This window comes from Staurois parvus, unplaced genomic scaffold (genome assembly GCF_062004578.1).
Source record: "Staurois parvus isolate SC_StPar_1 unplaced genomic scaffold, SC_StPar_1.0 ptg000444l, whole genome shotgun sequence".
In the NCBI taxonomy this organism is placed as follows: domain Eukaryota; kingdom Metazoa; phylum Chordata; class Amphibia; order Anura; family Ranidae; genus Staurois; species Staurois parvus.
This window is the reverse complement of record NW_028318240.1, coordinates 3,732,295-3,760,252: the sequence shown is the minus strand read 5'-3', so window position 1 is coordinate 3,760,252 and position 27,958 is coordinate 3,732,295. Positions and strand designations below refer to the sequence as shown.

The 27,958-nt window shown below is 42.1% G+C and overlaps 1 protein-coding gene across 1 annotated transcript; it reads right to left on the bottom strand.

The window, feature by feature from the left end:
- On the bottom strand, positions 1-27,958 carry LOC149453962 (mucin-17-like). Its single transcript, XM_089688031.1, has 8 exons — positions 27,900-27,958; positions 27,614-27,756; positions 17,740-17,802; positions 17,485-17,650; positions 16,200-16,364; positions 8,760-8,860; positions 5,520-5,575; positions 1-1,863 (listed from the first exon to the last, which is right to left on the bottom strand). The coding sequence occupies exons 1-8, from the start codon at positions 27,956-27,958 to the stop codon at positions 1,828-1,830; spliced, it is 789 nt and encodes a 262-aa protein (XP_089544157.1). The 3' UTR covers positions 1-1,827.

Here is a 27,958-nt window from a genome sequence, read left to right as displayed (position 1 = left end):
TTCGCTCATCTCTAGTCAGGATGCATTTTTGTTGCCTATTCAATTGCCTGGGATTGATTGATGGTCAGGATGCATTTTTGTTGCCTAGTCAATTGCCTGGGACTGATTAATGGTCAGGATGCATTTTTGTTGCCTAGTCAATTGCCTGGGATTAATTGATGGTCAGGATGCATTTTTGTTGCCTAGTCAATTGCCTGGGATTGATTGATGGTCAGGATGCATTTTTGTTGCCTAGTCAATTGCCTGGGATTAATTGATGGTCAGGATGCATTTTTGTTGCCTAGTCAATTGCCTGGGATTGATTGATGGTCAGGATGCATTTTTGTTGCCTAGTCAATTGCCTGGGATTGATTGATGATCAAGATGCATTTTTAGCTGCAGTAGAAAAATGTGAGGTTTTTGATATTGCTATGATATATTGTAGGGGATCCTGGAACATAAATACATATACTGTACTTTGAAAAGTATAGCAGATCACAAATTCCTACTGCAATTGTATATTTAACATTTTGTAAATCTCTGCGCAAACTATTGGCACTATATAAGTCCTGTATAACAATAATAATTTAACTGACAGCCTATACTTTTGCCTTACATTTCTTAAAGAAAACTGGCATTGAAAAAATACTTCAATATTAACTAAGTTCTACGACCCTGCTGGTGGCTTTATACCAGGACTTTTTGCCAAACAACTTTCAGAGTACCCATAATCCAAGGGCACACTGGTATGCAGATATCAATCACATTACCAGGTCATTTGCCTAGCCATGCTTCCTCTTGCCTCTGAAGCCTCCCTGTTGCCCAGTTAGGTCACCTAGCAAGACCAGACAGTAAGACCTGGAATCTGGTGAGTATGTTGCATAGCGTCGTCACCTAGGATTCCGGACACCCCAGGATCTGAATATGAAAATTGCCATAGTGAGCAGTGTACTTTTTTTTCCAAATGTTTTAAGATGGTCATTGATATGAGTTGATCTTATAATTCCAACTAAGTTTCAATTTCTGTCCATGACTCCATTGACAATATTTTCCAAAATCTGCACAAGAAATGGGGGAACGGTCTTAACCAGGACAGGTAAGCATAATCAGCGATAGAACATGGTCAGAAGTAACAATTATTCTTTAATTTACAATTTTTTTTTCAACTGTGTCCTCACTAGGGGGACTTCCCATCACAAATATGAAGTTTTTTTTATTTTTTAATAGATAAAGGTAGGTAGGTCTTAATTTTTGTTATGGAAAATATCTGTATCTATGTCAGAATTCATTAGATCTTTGCCCAGGGCTGTGTTTACCCCAATAGCACTTATGGGCTAGTAGCCAGGGTAGTAGAGTTTTTCCTTTTCTGTCCACGTCTGGACATTTGTGGCCAAATTCCACAAATAACCTATAGGGTGAAGGTTGTTTAGGGGATATATTACGAAGAGTCAAACTCTTTATAGGTCAAAACACATGAAACCAACCATTATTTTTTTTAATTGTTGATCTGCACAGCTTTCTCCTCCTCAAGTGCAGTACATTTTACCAAAATAAATGGTGTCAGAATTCTGGGAACCATGATTTCTAAATCTTTCTTACACTGGTAAATCCAGTTGTACAACTCAGTTGTTCTCTTATGTTTCATCCATACAATTAGATTAACCTATTGATTTTCGGCTTATATTTCTGCAAGGTCTTTGTCTTCCAAAAGTTCATTCATGGCCAAAATCTTGGCACATTTACTGGAAATGTCCTCTTATTGGACCTAATGTTCACAATTCTCTGAAAATCTTCAGAAGTTCTCCTCTTCACTTTCTGGTCAAGAAGACTGGTTGTCCTAGGAATGGATCAAGCGAGGGATATCTGGGGTCTTTGTATCTTCACCTAGATAAGAAAAGTTAAATATAATTTGGAATTTCATAGGACAACATTTAAAAAAAAACACCAAATATGCCTTACTTTGCAAAAAATAGAATCTTGCTGCTGCTATTGTGAGTAGCAGTAGTTAGGGCTCTTAGAAGCAGCAAAATTATTTCTCCTAGCTCCGTGAGCTTTCACATCCAGGGTGAGCCATTGAGTCCCATATATACGTATATTTGATTAAATACTTTGTATTGGATGTATTAAAGTTGTTTGGTAATTATATAATTTTTCTTTGATATACCGTTAGACTGCCTCGACGGTTGAAATTTCTTCAAAAAATCTCCCCTGAAGAAGCCCGTGAGGGCGAAACATGTAGGGAGTAACTACAATTACCTAACCAAGTCTGAATCTCAGTTTTACCCTTAGTACTGGAATTGTTTTTATGTTTCTGTATTTTTTTCCTTTTTTGTTGTATTTTTTTTATAAAAATACAAAATAAAAATTATATAACTTTTTAACATATTTGGTATTCATGTTCATGCACCCTGAAAGTTCCATCTTCTCTATTGAATATTTGCAACTTTAAGGGATGTGGTGCAATAATCATATCTGGTTGCCCGCTCTCCACTTCACTGGTACTATTTCACTCATGTAGTCCTAAGCTTACATATTTTAATTAAAATGCCTGAGGCTAAATTATAATTAATAGCAGTGGACCACGTGACCACGGTGACCCGGAAGAGACTTGATAAGGTACATGCGCACATGTATCATGTGCACCAAAGTGTATAAACTAATGTAATGGAGGAAAAAAATGTCAATAAATCCAAGCGCAGTAAAGTTCCTTTGATAACGCGCTATCGCACGAAACATGTCAGGAAGTTGCTCTCTGTGACTCGACCACGTGGATACTGCACCTGGCCAGGTGCCAATAGGCTATTTAAAGTGCAAGTGTTACTATATTATATACACAATTTAAATAAAGCAGTGTTGCACTATGGAACTTTTTGTGCTTGGGCTCTTTTTTCTTTGAGCCCACCTTTTTAAGAGCCCTTGGGATAACATGCTAACCACTGGCACCCTCTCAGAGATTCCATCTACATCACACACATTTGTGAGTTTGACCTGTTGATCTTGGATGACACCTTGACTGCCGGCTCACCCTGGTGGATTTGGATCGCATCACTCGTATATACTGGCTGAAATACCAATATTCCTGGTGGTGTTTAACAACGGATCCGAGCTCTAGATGTCCAACCTTAGATGACCTCATTCCATCAATTATATGCGCAATATTAAGCGCTATCTGGTTAGTGCATTCTACAGCTATATTTACCACCGAAGTCCCGGAAGTGCGTCACCGCGTAACCGGAAATGACGTACCAACACGTTGCGTCACGTGTCTCACGTAACGCGTCGGTACGCCATTTCCGGTTATGCGGTGACGCACTTCCGGGAGCAGCGGCCATATTGCTACACCCAGCCCCATGCAGTACACCCATAGGATGTGGTGAATATACGTTTTCTGTCTGGAGCTAGTATGAGTGTAACACTGGCTATGCTATTCTATTGATTGAATAAATCAACATTTTGCACTATGGAGGAACTGTTGTTTATGTTTCACTAACATGATCCGTAGTGGAGGTGGAACAAAGGAGATATTGCAGCACCATCTAAGCAATAAGAGTTGCTGAACAGAGGAGCATATGAGATATCAGTCTACCCCTGGGTGGAGGAAGTAACCGTAAGGATCCGGTTACAAGTGATCCTATAAGCGTGTTGGCTCCTAGGGTCAATGTGTGGAGGTGAGCAGGCATTGCTGATGTTTGAGGATATTTTTTTGACACTAGAGTGAAGATCACCAGAGCACCTCATCACCTGCATTAATTTGTTGCTGTTTTTTGTTGAATATTAATCCCATTATATAGTTATTGGACTTACGATTTTTGGGAGTATCAGGCATTCGCCTATGATTTATGTTTTTTAAGGCACCATTTATTGGTAGTTTATATCACAAGTGCATTTTTTTTCCCTCATTTAGGGGATGACGTTTTGTGTTCATCACTACGTATTACCCGTTATGGTTAATTTAGAGGGCCATTCATATATATGGTTTATTGAATTATTTTTTGACATACCACAGAGGATTGTTACATACATTGTGGTTATCCCTATTATTACACTTTATTGATTCTTGTAGATCTGAGCACTGTGTGTTATTGATTTTCACTTTATTAATATTTTTCCATATATTGCATTTAGTTTAAATTTAGCATTTCAGAAGCTCTTTCTACTGGTGATTCATATCATTCAGCTTTCAAATGTGAGTCCCAATAGCCAGTAGAGGCTATAAAATGTAATAGTTGGCAGCCTGGCACCAGGTAGTGACGGGGCTTAAAGGGTATCCCATTAAAAATGTTTACTTATATGGTGCCTTTTGGTATATCCTTGGGCCAATTCTGTTTAAACTGTTCATAAAAAAATATAGAGGTTGGAATAAAAAATACAAACTCAGTGTTTGCTGATGATACAAAGCTAAGCAGGGCAATAACGTACAACAGGATTTAGCTAATTTTTCAAAGACCTAGATAAAAAAGAAAAGGTGGACAGCTATATGGCAGATGAGGTTTAATAGTGAAAAACGTAAAGTGATGCACTCGGGGCTAATTGCAGCCAAAAGCACAAACAACAAAAATCAGCACAAGGGACATAATTTAGAGTCAGTAGAGTGCTGATTCCTGCTCTGTTGGTGAACATCTTCTTCCCTCCCAACCAGGGGCGGACTGACCATTTGGAAACTTGGGCACTCCCCGAGGGCCCGGGGTCAGTAGGGGGCCCCATGAGATGCCCCTGGTACCTTTTTCATAGGCTTTTTTTGAGTTTGGGCAAGGACACGGGCCCCATGATCCCCTATTGCCTGGGGGCCCCATGAGTTGTCAGTCCGCCCCTGCTACCAACTAACTACACCCCCTGCTGTAATCTTCCAATGTGGTGGGAGCTTATACAACTAATGGGCAGTCAAAAGTTCTCATCAAGAGAACCTGGTTATGCCCGCTGTTTCCACCCAGCTCCGCCATTCATAGAAGCCAGTACTACAGCTTCTATGAATGAAACACAATCCATGAATGGAGGATGGGTCAATAACTGATAGCTCTGCTACCTCTATTTAGAGATATTCTTTTATTCATAGAAGGTATAGTATGGTTTTTTCGAATGGATCAGCTAGGCAGAAAGGGAAGGAATAGTTGGGCTTTCCTGACGAGAACCTGTGCTAGCCTATTAGCTGTAATCACACACACCACACACACTCACACTGGGAAGTTACAGCGGTGTGGGGGAAATTAAGAATGGGGGAAGATATTAGCTAACGTAAGGGAAATCAGCACATAGGACACATCCTAGTGACTGTAAGTTTTGTCACTTGTGCTCATTTTACGACTTATGGTTTTGGATGCACTTAGGTTATAATTTTTTTGTAGGTATACATACAAATAAGATCAGCTAAAGGACAAATGTCATGGTTTTGACTCCATATTTGCTTCCTGGGTATATTAAAGGTGTGACAAAAGTACCTTTTCTAATGAGGTTTTACATTTTTGTGGTGAAACTAAAAACAAAATAGTTATATAGCTTCCTATTTGGATCAGAGAAAAAAGAATTAAGAGATGTCTCCTTACCTCAATTTGTGTGTCGATTCTTTCCAAGGTCAGATTAAATTTATCTTTGGAAGAGCCTGTTTAAAAATGAGGTACAAGAAGAAATGAGTAAATCCACATTTGCAAGTTGTCCTAGAATTAGTTAAAGTGCTAGTAAACTCTATTTGCATCTATTACCTACAGGTAAGCTTTTAATAAGGCTTAACTGTAGGTACTGTAAATATCTTCTAAACACGCTTTGCTTAGGAGATATTTACTGTAGAAGCGCCGGTGATAGCACATGTGCACTGTGCTCTCAATGGATGGCATGCCATCCATTGAGAAAGCTGTGCCATGGCCAAATCAGATGGCTGGAGCTCATGGACCCAGAAGGAAGACCAGGTGAAGATGGAAGCCTCGGAGAGCCATGACAGCGCTCCACTGGGTGCCTTTATTTTCTTTAAATATCTTCTAAACATGCATTGCTTAGGAGATATTTACTGTAGAAGAGCCGGAGATGGCACGGGCGCATGTGCACTGTGTTCTCAATGGATGGCATGCCGTCCATTGAGGGAGCTGTGCCGTGGCCAAATCAGATGGCTGCAGCTCATGGACCCAGAAGGAAGACCAGGTGAAGATGGAAGCCTCGGAGAGCCATGACAGCGCTCCACTGGGTGTGTTATTTTCTTTAAATATCTTCTAAACATGCATTGCTTAGGAGATATTTACTGTAGAAGCGCCAATGATGGCACGGGCGCATGTGCACTGTGCTCTCAATGGATGGAATGCCTTCCATTGAGGGAGCTGTGCCGTGGCCAAATCAGATGGCTGGAGCTCATGGACCCAGAAGGAAGACCAGGTGAAGATGGAAGCCTCGGAGAGCCATGACAGCGCTCCACTGGGTGCCTTTATTTTCTTTAAATATCTTCTAAACATGCATTGCTTAGGAGATATTTACTGTAGAAGAGCCGGAGATGGCACGGGCGCATGTGCACTGTGTTCTCAATGGATGGCATGCCGTCCATTGAGGGAGCTGTGCCGTGGCAAAATCAGATGGCTGCAGCTCATGGACCCAGAAGGAAGACCAGGTGAAGATGGAAGCCTCGGAGAGCCATGACAGCGCTCCACTGGGTGTGTTTATTTTCTTTAAATATCTTCTAAACATGCATTGCTTAGGAGATATTTACTGTAGAAGCGCCAATGATGGCACGGGCGCATGTGCACTGTGCTCTCAATGGATGGAATGCCTTCCATTGAGGGAACTGTGCCGCTGCCAATAAGATGGCTGTAGCTCATGGACCCAGAAGGAAGACCAGGTGAAAATGGAGGCTTCGAGGAGCCATGACAGCGCTCCACTGGGTGCCTTTATTTTCAGGTAAGTCTTTCATAATGTGCTAGTATGCAGTGCATACTAGCACATTATGCTCTTAACTTGGAGGGAGAAGATTTTTTATTTCAATTATTTTTTGTGGTTCACTACCACTTTAAAATCTCATTGTGCTGTCCCTTGGGATTTAAAGTCAAAATCCACATTAGTTTACAGAATTATATGAAATATCTTTTAATGTTTTACAAACCCATGCATGTCTCTCATTCACTTCAAAGATGAGAATTAAGTGTATATAATGCCAGAACTTTTTTTTTGATTTTGGATAAAATGTGGAAGTTACATCTGTCTGTTTTTATTGCTGTTTGTGTTCCCTCTGTTGAGATTCACCCTCTATATATTTATGGTGACCATTGTCACCAGAATGGAAAGTAATGGGAAGTCCAACATTTTATTCTTTCACATCAACAGGAGGTGAAGGAAATCTTCCACTATGGAAACCTGTTGTAGTGGCAACTGTTTTAAGAGGGAACAACCCTTTGTTTTAGAGAAGACTTCTCTTACTTCCTTCTGTATATTCTGGGACAGGAATTAAATGGAAAAATCCCTGACAAGACACAAAAAGGAAAAAAAAATCACCTGACAAAAGTACTCTACTCAAAACAAAAGAAAAATATGACTTTCCAGAACATGCTCCCCCTTTGCTCTGTTAGGTAAGGGCAGCACAATCTGCATACCCCAGCAAAATTATACACATATCTCAATCACAAGTATCCATACACCTGCGATACAAGGACTTCTAGAGAGATAAAAGAGTTTTATAGAGAGAATATATGGAATATAAGGCACATTTGCCTTACATCTGCGGGAGAACCATTCTGTGCCAAATTTTTGGGGCCCCTTACACTATCTAACATCAGACCCCTCGAGACATATCTGTTGGGCTGAGGGGTGTTCTGCCGCTGGGTGAACCCAGTGTGAGATGTCTGGAGACATTCACACCAGTGGCCTGCTGGAAGTCATTTTCTTGGGCTCTGGCAATGCTCATCCTGTTCCTCCTTGCACAAAGGAGCAGATACCGGTCCTGCTGATGGGTTAAGGACCTTCTACGGCCCTGTCTACTCCAAGAGTAACTACCTGTCTCCTGGAATCTCCTTCATGCTCTTGAGGCTGGGAGACACAGCAAATCTTCTAGCAATGACACGTATTGATGTGCCATCCTGGAAAGGTTGGACTGCCTGTGCAACCTCTGTAGGGTTCAGGTATCACCTCATGCTACCAGTAGTGACACTGACCCTAGCCAAATGCAAAACTAGCAAAAAAACAGTCAGAAACGATGAGTAAGGAAACAAAGGTCAGTGGCCTCCACCTGTAAAACCATTCCTGTTTTGGGGGTCATCTCATTGTTGCCCATCTAGTGCACCTGTTGTTAATTTCATTACCACCAAAGCAGCTGAAACTGATTAACAACCCCCTCTGCTACGTAATTGACCAAATCAATATCCTAGGAGTTCAATTGACTTGATGCTATACTCTGAATAAAAAGTGTTTCTTTAATCTTTTTGAGCAGTGTATATACGTATATGATTCTTTTCTATATATGATGAAAGAAAATAGTTTTTTCTGAAACGCGTCAGAGGAAGAGGATACACAGAGTACTCAGCCACTGCTCGTAGGTTTTATCAAATGCATCTTGTATTTTGTTTATTCTTTTTATGTTTGTACTATGTTGTGATAAAGTACTTGAGTTCTTTTATCCTACCAGAATGAATCTCAGTTGCCTTTAAGATCCCATTTTCTGGGAGTCTTTCCTTTGTATATATGATTCCTGAATGTGTATAGCCAAAACTAGTTAAATACAATTCCAGGTTGCAAATGTTAAGAAGATCACATTATGACGAATGCCTCTCCTGTTCCTATGCCACTTCTGAAGGAGTTGAGGGTATTCCACATACCTTGCCAGTCTTCATTTGAATCATTTATGTTAATGCTGTTACGCCATTCATCATCTTTATCATCTTCAAACCACTGGTCAGCCTCATTCAGGATTGCCTCTCTAATAACAAAAGGATTTGCAGATTAATAAAAAACAATTACATTTATAGAACCAATTTTGTAATATACCCTTTTAATGTAAATTAATGAGGAACCCTTTATAGTCTGTATAACAAATAGTAAATTTGGCTATAAATAATAGGATCTTACATTCGAACAATCCAACTTTTATGCAAACCCTTACCTGAAAATGAAACCAGGTTTAGATGGAACAGGGATGGATTATATTCCCTGCCAAGGTATATTGAATTCCCCAACACCATTAGGGAGTTTTCACTTCTGTGTTTTGTGACATGAGAACCAGGGGCCGACTGACCATTTGGAAACTCGAGCACTGCTCGAGGGCCCGGAGTCAGTAGTGAGCCCCATGAGATGCCCCTGGTACCTTTTTCATAGGCATTTTGAGTTTGGGCAAGGACACAGGGGCCCCATGAGCCCCATGAGTTGTCAGTCCTCCCCTGACGAGAACAAGACATGGAGAGAACAGGTGTCCTTTTAACAGAAAGAGAAAGACCCCCAACAGAAACTTGACAAAGTTCCCAATTCTCAAAAAAAAAAAATGTTTATTTGCTGTCTGCATCTCAATTGAAGAGATGTAGACAGGCCTGCCCACAAACATACCTCCTAAACCAGTCCAATGAGAATGGGTGCTTGACTACAAAGGTAGGGTATATAACATTGTAGAAAAAGCCAGACCACCAAAACTGCAAAAGTGAGACCAGGGGCGGACTGACCATTTGGAAACTCGGGTACTGCCTGAGGGCCCGGGGTCAGTAGAGGGCCCCATGAGATGCCCCTGGCACCTTTTTAATAGGCTTTTTTGAGTTTGGGCAAGGACACAGGGGCCCCATGATCCCCTATTGCTCGGGGGCCCCATGAGTTGTCAGTCCGCCCCTGAGTGAGACTCTTCTATTTGAAGAGATGTGTAGGCAAAAACCATGTCACATAGAACCTGATTCTAAGGGTGGTTAATAGTGACCCATTATTTCTCAATACTTTTTGCCTCTGTGGTAACCTATCCTTGGGATAATTAGTGGAAATCTCTAGACATAGACAGCAAGAAAAACCCGATTCAGGATTCTAACTTTTCTCATTTTATCAGTGTTTCCCAGTGCAAAAAAAAAAAAAGAAAAAAAGATTGGGCTATGAGTTTTCCACAGATATCACCCAATGGCTGGACATAAGGAAAATCCCAACTCTTAACAAATTACCTGTCTACCTAGCACACAAATGGGTACACAACTTACTTGTCTACTCTACACACAGATGGACACACCCATATCCTACAGCCAGGGGTGGACTGACAACTCATGGGGCCCCCAGGCAATAGGGGATCCTGGGGCCCCTGTGTCCTTGCCCAAACTCAAAAAAGCCTATGAAAAAGGTACCATGGGCACTCATGGGGCTCCTTACTGACCCCAGGCCCTCGGGCAGTGCCTGAGTTTCCAAATGGTCAGTCCGCCCCTGCCTACAGCATGCATGCTCATGCACTTAGCTCATAATCAGCCTTCAGTGCTATCTTGGTGCAACAATAGTCTATGGGCCATAAAGACCTGACCATCCAATACAATTTTACCACATGAACTGTTGGCTCTGCTTCTATCTAAGTTCCCTTGTAAACCCGCTGTTCATGTCCACAATGATCCAACTGAAATAGGTAGGATTCGTTGAAAATCCTCTTCTCTGTAGGACAGGAATGTACAACTGCTGTTTTTTGGGTCTTGCCACTCCACCTCCTAGACCTTCCATCAGTTTAAAGGGTATGTAAACCCTAACAATGAACTTCTCCTATTTGGTCTCTATTAGTCTGTTAAATAAACCATTAAAATTGTTTTGTTATATCTGTTCAAATAATACCTGTTTATCCTGCCAGAATTCTAGTCAATTGATAACTTCTTCTGCTTTCTGCTTGTGCTGGATTCTTATTGGTTGTGTTGTTCCTACTTGTCTATAAAGACTACAGAACCCTTCCTCTCTATGGTATATAGAAAAGGAGAGAGAGAGTTTTCTGTAGTCCTGGCCTGCTGTCTTTATCTAGTGTGAGTGAGCGTTGGAAAAGGCTTGAGCGTTGCTTTGAGTGTTTTTCCTTTATGGTCTAGCACAGGGGTGGGCAAACTTTTTGACTTGAGGGCCGCAATGGGTTCATATATTGGACCCGGGGGCCGGACCAAGAGTAGATGAATGATGTGTATGTGTGAATTAATATAAATTAAATTAAAATTTGTAACATTAAATGTTTAGATTAATTTAAACACTACCATGCCATCCATAGTAAGTATAGTAATATTCCCCCATAGTAAGCATAGTAATTAATCCCCCATATAGTAATTCATCCCCCATAGTAATCCATCCCCCATAGTAATTCATCCCCCATATAGTAATTCATCCCCCCTATAGTAATTCATCCCCCCTATAGTAATTCATTCCCCATATTAATTCATCCCCCATATTAATTCATCCCTCATATAGTAATTCATCCCCCATAGTAATTCATCCCCCATATAGTAATTCATCCCCCATATAGTAATTCATCCCCCATATAGTAATTCATCCCCCCTATAGTAATTCATTCCCCATATTAATTCATCCCCCATATTAATTCATCCCTCATATAGTATTTCATCCCCCATATAGTAATTCATCCCCCCTATAGTAATTCATTCCCCATATTAATTCATCCCTCATATAGTATTTCATCCCCCATATAGTAATTCATCCCCCATATAGTAATTCATCCCCCATATAGTATTTCATCCCCCATATAGTAATTCATCCCCCATATAGTAATTCATCCCTCATATAGTAATTCATCCCCCATAGTACTATTCCCCCCCAAGTAGTAGGCCAAGTCCCCTCTGTGTCAATTTGCTTACCTTTGCTCCGCGCGTTCCTCTCGCCGAGTTCCCGTGCCGTTCCGGTCTTCAGGGCGGACTGTGAGAGGAGCCTAGCTCCCCTCATATTCGTCACGCTGCCCCGCCTACACACATTTTGACAGCCAATGTTTGCCTGCCCTGGCTGTTTTTTTTTCTTATCACGCTCCGCGGGCCGGATTAAAAGGTCCGCTGGGCCGTAGTTTGCCCATTGCTGGTCTAGCAGATACTTTTCAGGAATATACAGTAGATACCCATAGCCACCAAATCTAACCCCTTTGAAGGTACTTCAGATGGCAAATATCTCCTGGTAAAGGAATTCACAACTAGGGTTTGTGTCAACCGGCTTTGGGCTTGTGTCGATGACTTCAGTTTGACATCAGTTTGAGACACTTCTGAGATCATTCAGAATTCATTGACAGGTATATTTGACCTGCAGTTTATTTCCTTCGGATGTGCATTTGCGCTTTTTCAAGCCACCTCAAACCCGAAGCTCAGATGAACTCCAAATTCATCCCAACCAGTGAGGAAGGGTAAGAATATCTGAGAGTGAAAAACCAACTAAAAGTGATACTCGTGAGCTAAAATGTGATATTCTCTCGATTACGTGCAACAATCTTATAAAGATGTGAATCTTAACAATTGTTAATAAAATTGTGATGCATTAACACTAAACACCTGCTCATATTGTGTGTAAAAAAGTATAAAGTAAAAACTAAAATGTGTCACGCTTCACACTTTGTATTAAATTAATAATGAACTTGTGACACACAATAATAATAATCCGCATCAGCGTCGTGATGTCAGAGCCCCTCCCCTACGTGTTACGCCACAGGGTCACGTGGCTTCATCAGGGGGATTCCCCCTGATGAAGGCACGTGACCCTGTGGTGTAACGCATAGGGGAGGGGCTCTGACGTCACGACGCTGATGCGGATAGCGGCAAATACAAACTGAGGACCTGAGCATACAATATTCGGTTGAAACAGCACTTTAACATGTGAGTGCGGAATTCTTTTCTTTAATAAAAAGCAACTAAATTTTAAAGGATAAGGCAATATTCTTATTTCTCTTTCTATGATATCCCACAATACCGGGAGGTGAAAGCTATACACAGATTCACCTCATCCATCCACCGAGGTCCAGTGTGGATAGAAAAGGAGTGAGGGAGACCCCTGGTGGGAGAAAGGCGGTAACACAAACATATCCATTTGAATTTGGGAAACGAGCATTCAACAAGGAAAACACCTCTGAGTCCTGATGGGACAAAAAGCGATATTAGCCACTTAGTCTGGCTAATTGGTAAGGTGAGCGTACATCTACCCTTGAGCACCGGGAGTGTGGCACGGCACATTATTTCTATAGACACTAGCAAGATTGGAAACACAGAGTGGACTTTATATTAATTTTATGATTATATTTTTTTTATATATTTATATGCGTTTTTGCACAAAATATTGCACTGTTTGAAGAGCACAGTTTTGTCACGTTTATATTATTGTGTGCCACAAGTTCATTATTGATTTAATACAAAGTGTGAAGCGCGACACATTTTAGATATTACTTTATAAGAATATCTGAGAGGTTATTGTATTGCCATCCATGCCTTCTTGTTCTGGTGACACCTGTACCCCTATTTATGCATGGGTGCCACAAAAAAAATCTCCCCAATGGATTCACAGATAAAAAATGAGTGACCTACAGAGATTTTAACCACTTGCCCTCTGGAATATTTACCCCTCTTCCTGACCAGGCCAATTTTTGAAATGCGGCGTTGCGTTACTTTAACTGACAATTGCGCAGTCATGCAACACTATACTTAAATGGAATTTGTTCTTTTTTTCCCACAAATAGACCATTCTTTTGGTGGTATTTGATCACCTGTATGTTTTCGGTGGTATTTGACTGTAATTTTATTTTTTAAACCCAATATTTCCAACATATCCAATAAAAAAAATTAAAATTAAAAATTTTTCATAAACTTAGGCCAAAATGTATTCTGCTACATATTTATGGTAAAAAAAAATCCAAAAGAATGTTTATTGATTTGTTTGTGCAAAAGTTATAGCTATATAAACTATGGGACATACAGTATACTGGAATTTTTTTAATATTTTATATTAGTAATGGTGGCGATCAGCGACTCATAGCAGGACTATGATATTGCGGCGTACATTTTTACACTGACACTTTGTGGGAACCAGTGACACTAATACAGTGATCAGTGCTAATAATATGTACTGATCATTGTACTAATGACACTGGTTGGGAAGGGGTAACATCTAGGGCAATCAAAGGGTAAAATCTGTGCCTAGCTATGTGCTTGATGTACACTAGGTGGTGCTTGTACTAGGGGAAGTGAAGGATTGTGTTCCCAGCTTTGCAGACACACACAATCCTTCACTTCCCCACCTGTCAGAACAGAGCTCTCCTTTGTTTACATAGGCAGAGCTCTGTTTTTTTCTCCTGCCCAATGATCGGCGGGTGCCGGCGAACATCCGTTTTCTGGGACTCACAGACCGTCTTCTCCTGTGAGTGTTCACAGGAGAAGCGAGCCACCAGAGGTGCACGCTTGCCCACTATGGTAGAAGTGCAAAATCACATATACAGTCATGGCCGAAATTGTTGGCACCCTTGATATTTCTCCAGGAAATCATGTATTTCTCACGAAACGTATTGCATTAACACATGTTTTGCTATACACATGTTTATTCCCTTTGTGTGTATTGGGACAAAACAAAAAAAGGGAGGAAAGAAAGCAAATTCGACATAATGTCACACAAACCTCCAAAAATGGGCTGGACAAAAGTATTGGCACCCTTTCACAACTGCGGATAAATAAGAATGTTACAAGCATGTGATGCTCCTGTAAACTCACCTGGGGCAAGTAACAGGTGTGGGCAATATAGAAATCACACCTGAAAGCAGATAAAAAGGAGAGACGTTCACTTAACCTTTGCATTGTGTGTCTGTCTGTGCCACACTAAGCATGGACAACAGAAAGAGGAGACGAGAACTGTCTGAGGACCTGAGAACCAAAATTGTGGCAAAATATCAACAATCTCAAGGTTACAAGTCCATCTCCAGAGAACTAGATTTGCCTTTGTCCACAGTGCGCAACATTATCAAGAAGTTTGCAACCCATGGCACTGTAGCTAATCTCCCTGGTTGTGGACGGATGAGGAAAATTGATGAAAGATTGCAACGCAGAATAGTCCGGATGGTGGATAAGCAGCCCCAAACATGTTCCAAAGACATTCAAGCTGTCCTGCAGGCTCAGGGAGCATCAGTGTCAGCGCGAACTATCCGTCGACATTTAAATGAAATGAAACGCTATGGCAGGAGACCCAGGAGGACCCCACTGCTGACACAGAGACATAAAAAAGCAAGACTACAGTTTGCCAAAATGTACTTGAGTAAGCCAAAAGCCTTCTGGGAAAACGTCTTGTGGACAGATGAGACCAAGATAGAGCTTTTCGGTAAAGCACATCATTCTACTGTTTACCGAAAACGGAATGAGGCCTACAAAGAACAAAACACAGTACCTACGGTAAAATATGGTGGAGGTTCAATGATGTTTTGGGGTTGTTTTGCTGCCTCTGGCACTGGGTGCCTTGACTGTGTGCAAGGCATCATGAAATCTGAGGATTACCAAAGGATTTTGGGTCGCACTGTAGGGCCCAGTGTCAGAAAGCTGGGTTTGCGTCCAAGATCCTGGGTCTTCCAGCAGGACAATGACCCCAAACATACGTCAAAAAGCACTCAGAAATGGATGGCAAAGAAGCGCTGGAGAGTTCTGAAGTGGCCAGCAATGAGCCCAGATCTAAATCCCATTGAACACCTGTGGAGAGATCTTAAAATTGCTGTTGGGAAAAGGTGTCCTTCCAATAAGAGAGACCTGGAGCTGTTTGCAAAGGAAGAGTGGTCCAAAATTCCGGGTGAGAGGTGTCAGAAGCTTATTGATGGTTATAGGAAGCGACTGATTTCAGTTATGTTTTCCAAAGGGTGTGCAACCAAATATTAAGTTAAGGGTGCCAATACTTTTGTCCAGCCCATTTTTGGGGTTTTGTGTGACATTATGTCATATTTGCTTTTCTGCCTCTGTTTTATATTTGTTCCAATACATACAAAGGGAATAAACATGTGTATAGCAAAACATGTGTTAATGCAATACCTTTTTTGTGTGAAATACTTGATTTTCAGGAAAAATATCAAGGGTGCCAACAATTTCGGCCATGACTGTATATATATATATATATACACACACACATATGTGATTTTGCATAGGAGGGATACCCTGTTGCAGTAAAACTACTATAGGGCAGTCTTCAAGTGGTTAATTTCGACCCACTCTTTGCAAATCTTAAAAAGTCTGAAGTTAGGCTTTATTGATATATGGGGACACATGCTGTTTTTACAGGTATTGTTTGCATGAACAACCCCAGAGTAAATATCTTGCTTATGGCCTCACCTGTCCTTCTTTGACCTTTTAGATCTGTGCAGCAGGAATAGTACAGTGCAAATGACGACAACCAAGACACCAATGGCTGCTCCCACGCCACCATATAAAGCATCCTTAAGAATTTGGCCTGTACAGTCTGAATTTGTGTACATATACTTGTCCTGTGCTGGGCAGCTGTAAAAAACAAACAAACATGTAACAAGACTATTAACCTCATTGGTGGACATACCTCCTTTATTAATGCCCTAAAGCCCAACTCCAGGGAAATTGAAAATTCTAGAAAACAGCTTTGCTGGGAGGGAGTCAGTGAGGTAATTTCAAGTTAGGTTGGGAGGCTCTACAGGTCATTGCTTCTGGAGCTCTCCCACCCTTCTAGAAACTTCTAGTACTTTCTAGGAATAGGGGCGACAGAGGGGGCGCTAGATTTGCATGTTTGAGGGAATCTGGCCAATCCCCAGGCAGGAGGCCTGGCATGGTGGCTAGGTCGGCCCTTAAATATGAGAGAGCCTAGTCAGCAGGGAAGTTGGGAGGAAGATGGAGTGAGGAAGTGCTGCTAGCGTGGAGCCTGGGAAGGGGCCCCGGAGGAGGAGGGTCTGCCTACAGGCTGAAGCTGGACAGATGGACCTCCATAGTCCCACAGTCCACCTAGGAAAAACAGCCCATCAGCAGTGAAGGAGCAAGTCCAGCATAAAGCCTGAAAGCAGCTGCAACCCATTAAGCTACAGGAACAGGGCAGTGTGAGTACTTCTACACCCCCTGGGCCAAAGAAGGGAGAGGGTGGTCAGGTGCGAGTCCAAACTAGTTCTCCCTGGGACTACATTACTTGTGTGTCTTGTTATCCCTTGCTCAGGGACACTCTCAATTCAGCCAAGTGCCCCTTACAAAGACTGTGTGCTGATTTTTGTCCATTTTTGTTTAAGAAGTTTGTCCTTCAAGTTGTACAGTTCCATTGGGCGTCTTATATACCCCTATACCCCATCTAAGTTCTTACCCCTAATAAAATAACAAGAACCAAGCTCAAGGACTTTTTACTGACTTTGGATGAAAGGGCAGAAAATGCATGTTGCCTGGCTGTACAGAGCTTCTATCTATCTATCCATTCAGTCGTATCTGACCCTTGGCAATTGCATGAACCGTCACTCGTAAGCGACTTTTTCCATAAATTCTCTTAGCAATTATTTTATAGGCTAGGTTGTACAGAGCTTAGGAGGACCCAAAAACTCAGCGGCCCTTGAGAGGGTAGCACCACACCTCTAAATGCATGAAATAATGAATTTGATCAAAAGATACTCACAAGCAGTGGGGTCCCTTCCCTTTCTCGATTTGACAGGTGCCTTTATGACAGTTCTTAAAGTTGGAAGATTTGTCTTCACAGTGAGACACACAGATAGGAACCCCAGAATCAAAAGCTGGACTGAAGAACTCTTGAAAGCCTTCTTCAACCTCTTGCATGCACCTCTCTGATGAAACAACAGATAGAATACATCTTTGTCTTGCTATCATATTTGGAATGTTCTATGACCAGTCACTGAAAAAACATTCCACCCACCTTCATGAGATGTCGGTTCCATTGCAGTTGTCACGTTGAAACTTCCGTCAATACACATCACAGCTATAAGACAGGAAAACATACAATCATGACCAGGGGCGAACTGATGGGGCCCCCAGGCAATAGGGGATCATGGGGCCCCTGTGTCCTTGCCCAAACTCAAAAAGCCTATGAAAAAGGTACCAGGGGCATCTCATGGGGCCCCCTACTGACCCCGGGCCCTCAGGCAGTGCCCGAGTTTCCAAATGGTCAGTCCGCCCCTGATCATGACATACAGTTTGGTATTAACAGGCATTTCTGTGTTTGCAGATGACACAAAGCTATGTAACAAAGTACATTTCCTACAAGATGTGTAAGCAGGGGCGGACTGACCATTTGGAAACTCGGGCACTGCCCGAGGGCCCGGAGTCAGTAGGGGACCCCATGAGATGCCCCTGGTACCTTTTTCATAGGCTTTTTTGAGTTTGGACAAGTACACAGGGGCCCCATGATCCCCTATTGCCCGGGGGCACCATGAGTTGTCAGTCCTCCCCTGGGTTTAACCCTTTTGTTGCCACTGACGTATGCTATATGTCAGCAGCAGCTGGGGGAGGGGGGTTCATAGGCCACTTTCACATGGGGACGGCTTGGTTTTGATCAGTAGGGGATCTTTCCGTTCATCCTTTGCTAATTGGAGCAGAGAGGGCAGATGAAAGGTCCATGTCCACTCAGAGTGGACATGAATCAGTGGCATCACTTTGGGGCTGCAGAGGGGTGCGGGTTGCACCCAGGTGACACCCACCAGAGGGGGTGACACCAGGGGCAGATTGACAACTCATGGGGCCCCCGGGCAATAGGGGATCATGGGGCCCCTGTGTCCTTGCCCAAACTCAAAAAAGCCTATGAAAAAAGGTATCAGGGGCATCTCATGGGGCCTCCTACTAACCCCAGGCCCTTGGGCAGTGCCCGAGTTTCCAAATGGTCAGTCTGCCCCTGGGTGACACCATCAAGTAAGTATGTTTTGGGCTAAGACTGGAATGCAGTGACAACACTGGAGGAGGGACAATGACCTCTGATGAGGGAGGGAATGAATGGTCGGATCGCTGTTGGCCCCGCCTTCCATCCACCCATCGCAGGATAAGTCCAGTCCACTCCTCCTCCTGGACTTAGTGACGTTGTCACACGGTGTATGCTCCCTGGTTGTCCTGGTAACAGGCGGTTGTCTGCTAGCCAGAGAGAGTGTTGGCGGCCGGGGGAGAGGTGAGAGACCCTCTTGAGGGAGGGGGGTGCAGAGGAATTGTATGCAATGTGAGATTGTGTGGTGTAGGGAAATTAAAATTAAAGGGGTCGGGGCTGAAGGATAATTATAATTGTGTAGGGGAGGGTAATTATAAGTAAAGGGGGGCTGCAGGGAAATTATAATTGTGGGAAAGGGTAAATATAATTGTAGGGCAGCTACAGAAGAAGAATAATTGAAAAGGGGGCATTTTAATTGTGGGGGAAGGGTAAATATAATTGAAGGGGGGCTGCAGAAGAAATATAATTTAAAAGGTGGGGGGTGCAGGGGAATTATAATTGAAGAGGCGGCTGCAGGGAAATTAAAATTGTGGGGGAAAGGTATATACAATTGAAGGGGGGCTGCAGAAGAAATATAATTAAAAAGGGGGGGGGAATGCAGGGGAATTATAATTGAAAAGGGGGCTGCAGGGAAATTAAAATTGTGGGGGAAGGGTATATATAATTGAAGAGGGGGCTGCAGGAGAATGATATTTGAAAGGGGGGCGGCTGTAAAGACTAAAATAAAGTAGAACTAAACCTATCAATGTAACAGTTTCAAAAAACAGTTACATTCCTGGCACCCCTTGGTACACCTATCACACTCCCGGTCCACCATACATTTCCCCTTGCTGCCCAGACCCCCCTGTGTGCCCCCACTCCCACAGTGCTGCCAGCTTCCCACCTCTCCTTTCCACCAGCAGCTGCAAGCACACAATAGGATCCTTCAGGATGGAGAGTTGGGGAAGAGTTCTCTAAATATGTCACATTATCCAGCCCCTTCCTTTCCTGAATGAACACAAAGAGTGATAGGTTGTAATCACTCACTGTGTTCATTTATAACTGAAACATAGAAAAGTGTGTTTTTTTTAGGGGGGGGGGCTGTCATGTTGACTTCATGGGACCCCGTGGTTTCTAACAGCAGCCCTGGTTGTAATAGCTGCCCTGTGCCACCCGTGAGTATCACCAGAATATGTTCCCGAGGGTACTAAATACTAGAGATGAGCGAAGAAATGAAAAATTCGATTCGGCTGATTCGGCGAATTCCAGTGTGAAATTCGATTCGATGCGAATTTCTCCGCTACGAAGATGACTTATTTAAAGGGTTTCTAGGCTTCAGAGAGCCTTTAAATTAGTGCAGAACACTGTACCTTTAATTTAAATGCCCTTGGAGATGAGGAAGGAGAAGGAGAAGGAGAAGGATGAGAAGAAGGAGAAGGAGAAGGATGAGAAGAAGGAGAAGGAGAAGGGTGAGAAGAAGGAGAAGGATGAGAAGAAGGAGAAGGATGAGAAGAAGGAGAAGGAGAAGGATGAGAAGAAGGAGAAGGAGAAGGATGAGAAGAAGGAGAAGGAGAAGGATGAGAAGAAGGAGAAGGATGAGAAGAAGGAGAAGGATGAGAAGAAGGAGAATGATGAGAAGAAGGAGAAGGATGATAAGAAGAAGGCTGAGAATAAGGAGAAGGATGAGAAGAAGGAGAAGGAGAAGGATGAGAAGAAGGAGAAGGATGAGAAGAAGGAGAAGGAGAAGGATGAGAAGAAAGAGAAGGATGAGAAGGAGAAGGATGAGAAGAAGAAGGATGAGAAGAAGAAGGATGAGAAGAAGGAAAAGGATGAGAAGAAGAAGGATGAGAAGAAGGAGAAGGATGAGAAGAAGGAGAATGATGAGAAGAAGGAGAAGGATGATAAGAAGGACAAGGAAGAGAAGAAGGAGAAGGAGAAGGATGAGAAGAAGGAGAAGGATGAGAAGAAGGAGAAGGATGAGAAGAAGGAGAAGGATGAGAAGAAGGAGAAGGATGAGAAGAAGGAGAAGGAGAAGGATGAGAAGAAGGAGAAGGATGAGAAGAAGAAGGATGAGAAGAAGGATGAGAAGAAGGAGGAGAAGGATGAGAAGAAGAAGGATGAGAAGAAGGAGAAGGATGAGAAGAAGGAGAAGGAAGAGAAGAAGGAGAAGGAGAAGGATGAGAAGGAGAAGGATGAGAAGAAGGAGAAGGATGAGAAGAAGGAGAAGGAGAAGGATGAGAAGAAGGAGAAGGATGAGAAGAAGAAGGATGAGAAGAAGGATGAGAAGGATGAGAAGAAGGAGAAGGATGAGAAGAAGGAGAATGATGAGAAGAAGGAGAAGAAGGAGAAGGATGAGAAGAAGGAGAAGGATGAGAAGAAGGAGAAGGATGAGAAGAAGGAGAAGGATGAGAAGAAGGAGAAGGAGAAGGATGAGAAGAAAAAGGATGAGGAGAAGGAGAAGGATGAGAAGAAGGAGAAGGAGAAGGATGAGAAGAAGGAGAAGGATGAGAAGAAGGAGAAGGATGAGAAGAAGGAGAAGGAGAAGGATGAGAAGAAGGAGAAGGAGAAGGATGAGAAGAAGGAGAAGGAGAAGGATGAGAAGAAGGAGAAGGATGAGAAGAAGGAGAAGGATGAGAAGGAGAAGGATGAGAAGGAGAAGGATGAGAAGAAGAAGGCTGAGAATAAGGAGAAGGATGAGAAGAAGGAGAAGGATGAGAAGAAGGAGAAGGATGAGAAGAAGGAGAAGGAGAAGGATGAGAAGAAAGAGAAGGATGAGAAGGAGAAGGATGAGAAGAAGAAGGATGAGAAGAAGAAGGATGAGAAGAAGGAAAAGGATGAGAAGAAGAAGGATGAGAAGAAGAAGAAGGATGAGAAGAAGGAGAATGATGAGAAGAAGGAGAAGGATGATAAGAAGGAGAAGGAAGAGAAGAAGGAGAAGGAGAAGGATGAGAAGAAGGAGAAGGATGAGAAGAAGGAGAAGGATGAGAAGAAGGAGAAGGATGAGAAGAAGGAGAAGGATGAGAAGAAGGAGAAGGATGAGAAGAAAAAGGATGAGGAGAAGGAGAAGGATGAGAAGAAGGAGAAGGAGAAGGATGAGAAGAAGGAGAAGGATGAGAAGAAGGAGAAGGATGAGAAGAAGGAGAAGGATGAGAAGAAGGAGAAGGAGAAGGATGAGAAGAAGGAGAAGGAGAAGGATGAGAAGAAGGAGAAGGAGAAGGATGAGAAGAAGGAGAAGGATGAGAAGAAGGAGAAGGATGAGAAGGAGAAGGATGAGAAGGAGAAGGATGAGAAGAAGAAGGCTGAGAATAAGGAGAAGGATGAGAAGAAGGAGAAGGAGAAGGATGAGAAGAAGGAGAAGGATGAGAAGAAGGAGAAGGAGAAGGATGAGAAGAAAGAGAAGGATGAGAAGGAGAAGGATGAGAAGAAGAAGGATGAGAAGAAGAAGGATGAGAAGAAGGAAAAGGATGAGAAGAAGAAGGATGAGAAGAAGGAGAAGGATGAGAAGAAGGAGAATGATGAGAAGAAGGAGAAGGATGATAAGAAGGAGAAGGAAGAGAAGAAGGAGAAGGAGAAGGATGAGAAGAAGGAGAAGGATGAGAAGAAGGAGAAGGATGAGAAGAAGGAGAAGGATGAGAAGAAGGAGAAGGATGAGAAGAAGGAGAAGGAGAAGGATGAGAAGAAGGAGAAGGATGAGAAGAAGAAGGATGAGAAGAAGGATGAGAAGAAGGAGGAGAAGGATGAGAAGAAGAAGGATGAGAAGAAGGAGAAGGATGAGAAGAAGGAGAAGGAAGAGAAGAAGGAGAAGGAGAAGGATGAGAAGGAGAAGGATGAGAAGAAGGAGAAGGATGAGAAGAAGGAGAAGGATGAGAAGAAGGAGAAGGAGAAGGATGAGAAGAAGGAGAAGGATGAGAAGAAGAAGGATGAGAAGAAGGATGAGAAGGATGAGAAGAAGGAGAAGGATGAGAAGAAGGAGAATGATGAGAAGAAGGAGAAGAAGGAGAAGGATGAGAAGAAGGAGAAGGATGAGAAGAAGGAGAAGGATGAGAAGAAGGAGAAGGATGAGAAGAAGGAGAAGGAGAAGGATGAGAAGAAAAAGGATGAGGAGAAGGAGAAGGATGAGAAGAAGGAGAAGGATGAGAAGGAGAAGGAGAAGGATGAGAAGAAGGAGAAGGAGAAGGATGAGAAGAAGGAGAAGGATGAGAAGAAGGAGAAGGATGAGAAGGAGAAGGAGAAGGATGAGAAGGAGAAGGATGAGAAGAAGGAGAAGGAGAAGGATGAGAAGAAGGAGAAGGAGAAGGATGAGAAGAAGGAGAAGGATGAGAAGAAGGATGAGCAGAAGGAGAAGGATGAGAAGAAGGAGAAGGATGAGAAGAAGGAGAAGGATGAGAAGAAGGATGAGAAGAAGGATGAGAAGAAGGAGAAGGATGAGAAGAAGGACAGTTCTGTGACAGTTTCTGTCTATTTCTGACAGTTCTGGGACATTCACTCCATACAGCGGTTTCAACCGCTGTATGGAGGGAATGTCATAGAACTGTCAGAAATAGACTATTAATGACAGTTCTGGGACTGTCCTTCCATGCAGCGGTTGAAACATTGTATGTATTTGTTTCCATAAATGGATCCATTTATGGAAACAAATACATACAATGTTTCAACCGCTGCATGGAAGGACAGTCCCAGAACTGTCATTAATAGTCTATTTCTGACAGTTCCATGACATTCCCTCCATACAGCGGTTAAAACAGCTGTATGCAGTGAATGTCCCAGAACTGTCATAAATAGTCTATTTCTGATAGATCTGGGACATTCACTCCATACAGCTGTTTTAACCGCTGTATGGAGGGAATGTCATGGAACTGTCAGAAATAGACTATTAATGACAGTTCTGGGACTGTCCTTCCATGCAGCGGTTGAAACATTGTATGTATTTGTTTCCATAAATGGATCCATTTATGGAAACAAATACATACAATGTTTCAACCGCTGCATGGAAGGACAGTCCCAGAACTGTCATTAATAGTCTATTTCTGACAGTTCCATGACATTCCCTCCATACAGCGGTTAAAACAGCTGTATGCAGTGAATGTCCCAGAACTGTCATAAATAGTCTATTTCTGATAGATCTGGGACATTCACTCCATACAGCTGTTTTAACCGCTGTATGGAGGGAATGTCATGGAACTGTCAGAAATAGACTATTAATGACAGTTCTGGGACTGTCCTTCCATGCAGCGGTTGAAACATTGTATGTATTTGTTTCCATAAATGGATCCATTTATGGAAACAAATACATACAATGTTTCAACCGCTGCATTGAAGGACAGTCCCAGAACTGTCATTAATAGTCTATTTCTGACAGTTCCATGACATTCCCTCCATACAGCGGTTAAAACAGCTGTATGCAGTGAATGTCCCAGAACTGTCATAAATAGTCTATTTCTGATAGATCTGGGACATTCACTGCATACAGCTGTTTTAACCGCTGTATGGAGGGAATGTCATGGAACTGTCAGAAATAGACTATTAATGACAGTTCTGGGACTGTCCTTCCATGCAGCGGTTGAAACATTGTATGTATTTGTTTCCATAAATGGATCCATTTATGGAAACAAATACATACAATGTTTCAACCGCTGCATGGAAGGACAGTCCCAGAACTGTCATTAATAGTCTATTTCTGACAGTTCCATGACATTCCCTCCATACAGCGGTTAAAACAGCTGTATGCAGTGAATGTCCCAGAACTGTCATAAATAGTCTATTTCTGATAGATCTGGGACATTCACTCCATACAGCTGTTTTAACCGCTGTATGGAGGGAATGTCATGGAACTGTCAGAAATAGACTATTAATGACAGTTCTGGGACTGTCCTTCCATGCAGCGGTTGAAACATTGTATGTATTTGTTTCCATAAATGGATCCATTTATGGAAACAAATACATACAATGTTTCAACCGCTGCATTGAAGGACAGTCCCAGAACTGTCATTAATAGTCTATTTCTGACAGTTCCATGACATTCCCTCCATACAGCGGTTAAAACAGCTGTATGCAGTGAATGTCCCAGAACTGTCATAAATAGTCTATTTCTGATAGATCTGGGACATTCACTGCATACAGCTGTTTTAACCGCTGTATGGAGGGAATGTCATGGAACTGTCAGAAATAGACTATTAATGACAGTTCTGGGACTGTCCTTCCATGCAGCGGTTGAAACATTGTATGTATTTGTTTCCATAAATGGATCCATTTATGGAAACAAATACATACAATGTTTCAACCGCTGCATTGAAGGACAGTCCCAGAACTGTCATTAATAGTCTATTTCTGACAGTTCCATGACATTCCCTCCATACAGCGGTTAAAACAGCTGTATGCAGTGAATGTCCCAGAACTGTCATAAATAGTCTATTTCTGATAGATCTGGGACATTCACTCCATACAGCTGTTTTAACCGCTGTATGGAGGGAATGTCATGGAACTGTCAGAAATAGACTATTAATGACAGTTGTGGGACTGTCCTTCCATACAGCGGTTGAAACATTGTATGTATTTGTTTCCATAAATGGATCCATTTATGGAAACAAATACATACAATGTTTCAACCGCTGCATGGAAGGACAGTCCCAGAACTGTCATTAATAGTCTATTTCTGACAGTTCCATGACATTCCCTCCATACAGCGGTTAAAACAGCTGTATGCAGTGAATGTCCCAGAACTGTCATAAATAGTCTATTTCTGATAGATCTGGGACATTCACTCCATACAGCTGTTTTAACCGCTGTATGGAGGGAATGTCATGGAACTGTCAGAAATAGACTATTAATGACAGTTCTGGGACTGTCCTTCCATGCAGCGGTTGAAACATTGTATGTATTTGTTTCCATAAATGGATCCATTTATGGAAACAAATACATACAATGTTTCAACCGCTGCATGGAAGGACAGTCCCAGAACTGTCATTAATAGTCTATTTCTGACAGTTCCATGACATTCCCTCCATACAGCGGTTAAAACAGCTGTATGCAGTGAATGTCCCAGAACTGTCATAAATAGTCTATTTCTGATAGATCTGGGACATTCACTCCATACAGCTGTTTTAACCGCTGTATGGAGGGAATGTCATGGAACTGTCAGAAATAGACTATTAATGACAGTTCTGGGACTGTCCTTCCATGCAGCGGTTGAAACATTGTATGTATTTGTTTCCATAAATGGATCCATTTATGGAAACAAATACATACAATGTTTCAACCGCTGCATTGAAGGACAGTCCCAGAACTGTCATTAATAGTCTATTTCTGACAGTTCCATGACATTCCCTCCATACAGCGGTTAAAACAGCTGTATGCAGTGAATGTCCCAGAACTGTCATAAATAGTCTATTTCTGACAGTTCTGGGACATTCACTCCATACAGCGGTTTCCGGCAAAAAGTGTATGTGCAGAGTTCCTCTATTCTGCAGATACACTTAGAGGAGCTCTGCAGATACACTTAGAGGAGCTCTGCACATACACTTTTTTCCGGTTTGGAATTATTCTTATTTTCATCCTACTTCTTCTTCTTCTTCTTCATCCTCATCCTCATCCTCTTCTTCTTCTGAGGATGAGGATGAAGAAGAAGAAGAAGAAGAAGAAGAAGTAGGATGAAAATAAGATTAATTCCAAGCCGGCAAAAAGTGTATGTGCAGAGCTCCTCTAAGTGTATCTGCAGAGCTCCTCTAAGTGTATCTGCAGAATAGAGGAACTCTGCACATACACTTTTTGCCGGCTTGGAATTATTCTTCTTTTCATCCTACTTCTTCTTCTTCTTCTTCTTCATCCTCATCCTCAGAAGAAGAGGATGAGGATGAGGATGAGGATGAGGAAGAAGAAGAAGAATGAAAAGAAGAATAATTCCAAGCCGGCAAAAAGTGTATGTGCAGAGTTCCTCTATTTCTGACAGTTCTCTCACAGCTTCTTCACATGTACAGCGGTTGAAATATCTGTATCCTAAATGGAAACTAATAGATACAAATTGTATCTATTAGTTTCCATTTAGGATACAGATGTTTCAACCGCTGTACATGTGAAGAAGCTGTGAGAGAACTGTCAGAAATAGAGGAACTCTGCACATACACTTTTTGCCGGCTTGGAATTATTCTTCTTTTCATCCTACTTCTTCTTCTTCTTCTTCTTCTTCTTCTTCTTCTTCATCCTCATCCTCATCCTCTTCTTCTGAGGATGAAGAAGAAGAAGAAGTAGGATGAAAAGAAGAATAATTCCAAGCCGGCAAAAAGTGTATGTGCAGAGTTCCTCTATTTCTGACAGTTCTCTCACAACTTCTTCACATGTACAGTGGTTGAAACATCTGTATCCTAAATGTAAACTAATAGATACAATGTTTCAACCGCTAAACATGTGTTCCTTCTGTCAGAGAACTGTCAGAAATAGCGGAGCTCACTGCAGGGACACTTTTGCCGGCTGATCGGGAAATGTTCGATTCGCGCACCCGAAGTAGGCAAAATTTCGGTTTCGACACGAATCGAATATTTCCTGAAATTCGACTCGAATTCCGGTTCGCCTAGTTCGATTCGCTCATCTCTACTAAATACTATAAAGTAAACTGTATGGCTGCAGCGCCAATCATCAAGCAGCAATACTTCCAATTACAATGCAATAAATGAGTGTGCAAAATGTGACATCTGTGCAAAAGTGTTATATTAAAATATATATACTGTATATATATATATATCTCAAGTAATTCCACTAAAGTGCTCCACAAAATGTAAAGTGCCCATGTGCTTCCTAAGGTGCAATTTTCTTTTCTCAAGTACTAGAGCAAAAAAATCGTACTTACAGTTTCCGTCGCAGTTTTTACGCAGTTCTTCCAGGTTGTTTTCTACATCTTTAAGTGCGTCTTTGAACTGATCCGCTATATTCACATCGGGCTTATAATAGAATCTCATAATGACCTCATGAAGCACAATGACACTTCCTTCCCTGCCGGTGGCACAAACATTTTATTGATCAGGATTTTTTTTACTTTTACATTTTTTTTACTCATACCGTATGCAGTACATTGGATGTTTACAAATGACAAAAATCCCCATGCATCATAAAATGGCTTCACAATTTCTCCGTACCTTATAGATAATATTTTTACATCTTCATACTCGGTGACATTCTTATAGACGATGCTCAT